Raw genomic sequence first — 7,393 nt, forward strand, 5'->3', positions numbered from 1 at the left:
TGTGCCAGATTTGGTTTTAAAGTTTGCTCTAGCAAGATTTTTTTTTGACTGAAGCCTCTGGTTGGAATCCTTTCTCATCAGTCTAGCCAGCAACAGTTGAGATTTGTTGCTTTAACTTGAACTGATTTGTCCTTTTGATTTCAAAAGCAAATCTCCCATAAGACTTCCTTCTCCTTTTGTGGACCAACACTTCATTCGTAAGCGACATGTGTGAAACTGGGCTTGACTTTTGAAGTGTTCATTTCGTAAATTGGTTTGGGCTGTTCAGTGGTTTGGATTTTGATTTGGATTGTGGTTGCAGTAAAGAGACTAGTCTGGATATGTTGACTTCCTTTCCCACAACCTTCAGGGCTCTTGTGGTTGAGAATTTGATCATTTGCACCTGACCTCCATTTAAGTGATTGGAAGCAAGATTAGAGTCCCATTTACCCAGCTGTTAATTTCAGCCTAAAGTATCATGAAAGGATTTCCCCTTAAATTGGTTTCCTGGTGGTTTTGGGGCAGTATTAGGGGGCTGTTTTTACCATTTCCTAGGTTATTTATCTGGTCACATCACATTACTTTGACTAAGTTACCCCACTTCCTACCCTATACAGTACCTATATTTGAAAGTTGACTAAATATGCTTTTAAGACTAGTTAGGACACATTGCTAAAACAGCATACATTTCTGGAGAATAAGTAGCTTCAAATGGAATTTTAGTAACCTTACTATAGGCACAAGGTTGGTTCAAGAGCTCCCAACACCACTTTCACTGAGGTATTTGGGAATCTTTACATATCGTATTCTACAACAAGATACTCAGCCTGTTAATGTACATTTATTCATTTCATAATCTTTGGCAAAGCCAGCACTTATCAATCATTCCTAATGGGCATAAGGTCTGGCCAGTGTTCTTTATGGTGCTTTTTGATCAGATGTTTTATGTACAAGTGTAATTCTAATATGAAAGCTTGATTCTCAAACTTGAAGTTTACTTTGTGTAATTTCTCATACATTCTGGTCAAACTCCCTGACGTTTTGTGAATCTTGGATTTTTTGGCTTTCATAGTTTTCAAACATCAGTTTGTTTTGGGTTGGAGATTAAGCAGTAAAATCCTGGCTTTAGATGCGCAAATTAAATCTCATAGCATAACTTTTCACCTGAGCTTCTACTCATTCATGGGATGTGGATGTCACCAGCAATGCCAGTCCCTGAATTGAGGCAATGGAGAGTCAACCACATTGGATCTGATATCACATAAAGCCAGACTGCAGGACAGCAGAGTTCCTTCATTTGAAAGAGTTTTTAAGGTGGAAGTGGTGAGGGAACTGGCAACAAATCTGAATTATTATGATAACTAGTTAACTATGGGCAGGCCCAGTTTTAGCTGTTCTCCAAACCAATCGATCCTATCAATAATTGTTGGATGGAGTGTTTTTTAAAAAAAACAGATGGGATGAACAAAATGGTTTCCCCAATAGTGTCACTTGCAATGTTGGAAGCACTCAGTAGGTCAGGCAGCATCAGAGGAAGGAAACAGTCTTGCAGGTCTGGGGCACTTTCTTATAACAAAGTTTAACAGCAAAGTAGGTGTTGGGGGGGGGGGGGAGGGGAAAAGAGACCAGATGAGTAAATGGAGCAGATACCTTGGCATCACATTACACAAAGTAAGAATATGGGACATGCCCAGCAAGCCAGACAATACAAATAAAGAACAAGTGAATGCTAGAAAAAGCCAGTTCCCAAAAATGTTTGGGTCTCTTGATGGTGGGAAGGGAAGAGGCTGGAAGGGCAAGTGTTGCATCTTGTGCAGTTGCATAGGAAAGGCCTGTAAATTGGGGACTAGTTGGTGGGGATAGAGGAGCTGACAAGCTTCAAAAGGTGCAATCCCTTGAAATTGCTGGAGAGGGGATGTCTGGTGGTTGAAATCGTGAAGGGTGATCTGTTCAAAGCAGAGGCTGCTTAGTGATAGGTGAGGACAAGGGAAACTTGGTTCTTGCTTTCCCCAGAAGAGTGGGTGAAATGCAGACGAGGGCCTCGAGACTGACATTGATGCAACACCACTTTTGTCTTGACTACTTTGGAAAATCCCAAATATTCCATTCAAATTTTTTTTTTAATCCTCAAGTAATTTGCTCCCAATTATAGTTTAGACCACTTTTCCAACATATACAATCAAAGGCAATTTTAGCTTGCCCAAGATACTTTTTAATTTACTTTTGTAAGTTCACGAGCCAATGGCAAACTGGTATGGTTTTCTGGTAGTCAACATTGTTGGCTGCTCTAAATAAAACATTGACACTCTCCAGACATTACAAAATAAATAGTTGAAGATTAACTAATTTATAGTAATTTTGTCTTTGCGCTGTGCTGCTGCAAAACAAATTTCACAACATAAGTCAGTGATGATAAACCTAATTCTGATTGGTGCCATTAGAGTGCACAGAATATCAGTCTGCAAATTGAAAGCCAAGATCTTTCTGCTGTGTGCAGACTTCCCTGTGGCAGTTTGCAAGTACAATGAAGTGAATTTTTTGTTTCAGATGCGTTGGTATCCTCCATCTGAAGCTTCTCCACAAGGATGGAAGTCTCGTCAGTTTTGTTAAGTATTTAGTAAGTATCCTGATATGTATACTTACACTGTTTTCCCTTTTCCTGTCTCTTCTCTTCCCCCCCCCCCCCCCCCCCCCCATTGCCAATGCTCCTCCCTTAACTCCAACTTCCTACAGTCAAGGAGTATCTTGTTTAGTTTAACATCCTATCCTGAACCTACAAATGGGCTGAAATTGCTCAAATTAATGCAACGCCAATATTTGTCTTGACAGCTTTGGGAAGTCCTTCCAATTAGTGGCTTTCTCCATGTTAAATCTGCTCAAAATTGTATTCCTCCACCCCCAAAAGGAGTAATAGTTTGCTTCCCATTTGTAATTTGGAATATTTTTTCCAACATGTGATTTGCTGTGTTTGTCTAAGCATACAGTTCACTCCCTATTCGCAGGACCATTTGTAATACATAGGAGGCTTTATGGTCTGTGGGACCCTCCACCACCCCTCCCCCAAAAACCTTTGCTTATCCAGTTTTGTGCAGAATTGATGAATCTGCTTTCTGTGGTAATCTGATTCTCTTCAGTATTCTAGTTGCACTGCTCAGTGGAAAACCTTCAGGATTTTAACATCTTCCCCCCTCAGTACAAAAGGTTTACAATTTTCTCTATTTAATTGGACTTCCTAAATCTCTGGCTCTTATTCTGGTAAATCTCCTGTATTCCCAAGACCTCTGCATCCTTCCCAAAATGTTGGGGAGGAAATGGAGGTGCACTCTGGCTGAGGCTCTACCAATAATTTATAAAGGTTCATCCTTGTTACATGTTGTAAGTATCTTGTATTGCAGCCCTCTTCTCTAGGTATATCAAAGTCAAGGAGTTGATAGGGTGGATGTGGGGAGGTTTCCTCTTGTAGAAGAATCTACAACTAGGAGGTCACTTTAAAAATAAGTGGTCACCTTAAGTGGGGGGGGGGGGGAAAAGAGGGTTGCAAATCTTTGCTTTGAAGGGTGGCAAGGACTTTGTATATTATTAAGACTTTTAAACTTGGTAGAACACTAAAAATGGGCACAAAGCTATCAAAAACAATACTTTATTCAAGAGTTTGGAGTAGACTGGGGATCAGTCCTTTCTGAAGCCTTTTTCCTGGAATTTCCTGGCATGGCACCTTATTACAACATTAACCAGCAGCTCATGTAAACAATCCTTCCCATCTGCAGACTTGTATTCTTAGTGGGTTCTTTTTAAGTAGTTGACTATGAAAATTCAACTGTCACCCATATTTTACCATGTAGGTTGATGAAAGCAAAGGGATTAACGTGGCTAGTGTAAATGGGTGGTTGATGGTGGCATAGATTTGGTGTGCTGTATGTCTTGGACTCTGGATTTGCCTGTTGCCCAAGATCTGCCTGGTATGATGGAAATGAAGCTGTAGAGTTATGCAGCATGGTTTTGGGCCCTTCAACCATTGAGCCAATGTCCACACTTTTGAGATCTGTGGTCTGGTCTTTCCACACATGGTCACTGTCCATTCATGACCTGTAGATACTCTGTGCACACATCTCTTCACTTGCAGATGTCTTGTGTCCTTTTGCAGCTTGGAAGCAATTATCTTGTACTTTGGGTCTCCTTGTACTCAGTTCCATTCCCTTGAATGGTTTGAGGACCTGTCAATCTTCCTGGTCGGATTCAGTTGCTTCAGGCACTACATAGTTTATTTAGTGGCCACCTTGATCTTGTATTAGTGGCTGTATTAACTAGAATATGCCCTTGATGGGCTTGGCTTAATGTGTTGGCAGCATGCAAGCCTTTTCCTGAACTGTACAAAGTCCTTTAATCTATTCTCTAACCTGTGGAGGATTTCAACAGCAATAATCCATAGTTTTGATCTTGCACATTATTAGCCCAATTGGCCTGTTCCACCATTCAATAAGGTCATGACTGATCTGACTGCATTCCTCCTTGCCTTTAGTGACTTTTCACCCCTTTCCTTACAAATGTCAGTCTACCTGTCTTAAAAATATTTGGTCCTTGCCACACTTCAAAGCAAAGATTTGCAACCATCTTTTTTTCCCCTTAAGGTGACCACTTTTTAAAGTGACCCCCTAGTTGTAGATTCTTCTACAAGATGAAACCTCTCCACATCCACCCTGTCAAGACCACTTTATCTTGCACTTATAAACTCCAGCAGATACAAGCCTTAATTGTGCATCCTTTCCTCAAGACAACCTGCCCATTCCAGTTTAGTAAAGCTTCTCTGAACTGCTTTCTGTGCATTTGTATCTTAAATTGGATTTGGACACATCACACCATGCTCCTGATATAATCTCACCAATGTCCTATGTAATTGAGGCATAACATCCCATGTTCACATTCTTCGAACTGGGGAATTTTCAGCAAACAGCTGTTTGTGAATGGCACATTTCCATATCTGTTGGAGCCAAGTACATCCCATCAGCTGACCCTCCTGCAACTCCTTTTGAGGCCCTTTTTGTCTACCTGTGTAAATTACTGCAGCTTTGCATAATGGTGTAAACTAATGTCAATTATCTTGCTTTGTAGACATTCCCCCTGAGCTGGGTCTGTAGATTCCACATCAGATTTGAAGGATATGCTCAGCTGAAATTTCAGTTGTTTTAATATTCACAGCCCTGTTAAAGTATCAAAGGATTCTCCCTCCTGGTTGTACAGATCCAGTAATGGTCAACAGTTGTCTTTCTGGGTGGACTGAAATCTGCTTAAAATGCATCCATATTCTCTGGGGCTGAGGGTTGTATGATCCAATTCTTTCCTCTTGTAACCAATAGTATAATAGTATATATAATAGTATATAAGCTGTTTGTTCTGTTGCATGCTCCCTCCATGGAATCTCACAACTCTGCCCCTAATCATTGTCCAACTGTTATAGTAGTTGGGAGGGATAATTTCCAATGTTTAGTATTGAATTTGGCCATTCTCATCAACTGGCACTTCTGATGTATCTTAGCAGAATGAGATGCCCTAACACCAGAAATGGTCAGCAACTTGAACTATTAGCTTGGATACTTAACGAAATGGTCTGGAGCCAGCTGGCTTTTTTGCAACTTTCTTTCCAACAGCCTCCTAGAACTTGCAGGCACCCCGCCCTGTTGTGACTCCTCATTGAAACATTCCTCTGAGGTGATACAATTTAAAGGAAGAATTATTATCCCCAGACCAATAGTGCAGATAAGGCTGCTTACAATTCCTGAACCTTCAGACCATCCTATTTAATATCTTAAAGGCCTCCACATCCTTTCTAAAAATGAGTTTCAGAAATTGACACTATTCTAATTTGGCATAACTTGCTGTAAATATTTGACATTGCATGTCTGTCTTGTTATTTTGCACTTCTGCAAAATGTAAATATGCTTTGGGCGGTCAAATGTTTGAGATGGTTTAGTATGTTTTAAATGCTTGTTCTGCAGACTACCCCAATTCAACAATTAACATTTCTCCATGGAGTGATTATGCAAGGACAGACTGGATTTTGTTTTGGGGGTCGTTGGTTGAAGGAGATCTTGAACAACTGCTTCACTTCCTCTGCACTGGAGCAGTCACTGGCCTGTGGATTAAAGAACTTTTGAACTTTCAAGTGGGAGGACCTGTAAACTGGCAGTCTGATCAATCCATCCGGTGCAAGGACCAACTGTAAAATGGCACCATTGCTGTGAAACTTCAAAATTTAAGGTTGACATTGATGGAACTGAAGTACAAAGACCAGCATGGAATGCTGGTGCTCTTATAAAATGTTTCTTTTCATAAATGCCTCCATCTGGTTCTTCTACCTCCATCCCTGCCCCTCCTCCCCACCTCTCCACATTCCTATTGATCAGGACTATCCAATGTATGAAGATGGCTCAAAGAAGTGCAATTATCCTCCCAATCTGTGGTGCTCTTCTGAGAAGGAGCCTTGTCGACATTGCCATTGGAAGACTTGTTTTTTTTGGGATGTCTGCCTGTATGTTGAAGTTCTCACAGCCTCTGTTTTAGTGCCCTGGCTAGTTAACTTGCCTCCTCTGGAGAACCCATCTTGCCAAATATCAGCTGTTCTTGTTAAAAGTATTTTGAACAATATTGAGTACAAGTATTTTTGTACTGGTGTAATGAAGAATATTTATGCATCAAGGACTTTTTGTGCAATTAAAATTGTAATCTGTATTATAACTTAATGTTAGTTCAGTTGAGTTTGGAAATGCTGAATATAGCCTGTAATGGTAGTTTAAAAGTGCAATTGTATTGTGTTTTTTGCTTATTTTGCTGTTAAGTACTTAAAGTATTAGGAGTGTGGTTGCAATGCTTGTACAAGGACTGCAAGACTTTGAGATGCAAGTTGCTGATCCTTTAGAATGTGAAACTGGATTATAAAAGACGATGTTAAATAGTTTCTGCTGTTGTGTATGATTCTAAGGTGCTCTCGGAAGTGCAGATCTTGTGCACACTCTGCTGGATTAACTTTCAAACAATGCTTGTGCAAACTACTTAAATAAGGAAACCAACTAGTAATGCTATTGTAAGTTTTTTTTTGTATGGGAGAAGTATCTTTGGCACATGTATAGACCATGGGTGTGAGTGAGCTACTTGGGACTTCCAAAGGTCATGACTAGTCTAGCAATGGCAGTACTGTAATACTTTGATTTTGCAGGTATCCATAAATCTGCCTGGGATGTATTTACCTGTCATTCTCTCACTTTGTGAGTTTGACAATGATAGGGCCCAAGATGCTCAACATTTTAATTTGCAGCCTAATTTTATTCCATCCAGGAAATCTAATTTATCAATCCCCTTGATTTTTGATTTGGTGACATCCCCCTCAGGAAATTGGCCTAATGTACATGGCTCCCCTTCC

The 7,393-nt window shown here is 40.3% G+C and overlaps 1 protein-coding gene across 1 annotated transcript in view; it reads left to right on the plus strand.

Moving 5' to 3' along the window:
* Positions 1-6,928, plus strand: part of LOC127585235 (RNA-binding protein with multiple splicing 2) — an 88,316-nt gene extending 81,388 nt beyond the window's left edge. The window contains exons 7-8 of the mRNA XM_052042535.1: positions 2,527-2,596; positions 5,973-6,928. Coding sequence (XP_051898495.1) covers positions 2,527-2,589 — 63 coding nt within the window. The 3' untranslated portion in view covers positions 2,590-2,596; positions 5,973-6,928. The remainder of the gene's footprint in view (positions 1-2,526; positions 2,597-5,972) is intronic.
* The last annotated feature ends 465 nt before the right edge of the window (positions 6,929-7,393 follow it).

Source organism: Pristis pectinata, chromosome 32 (genome assembly GCF_009764475.1).
Source record: "Pristis pectinata isolate sPriPec2 chromosome 32, sPriPec2.1.pri, whole genome shotgun sequence".
Taxonomy (NCBI): domain Eukaryota; kingdom Metazoa; phylum Chordata; class Chondrichthyes; order Rhinopristiformes; family Pristidae; genus Pristis; species Pristis pectinata.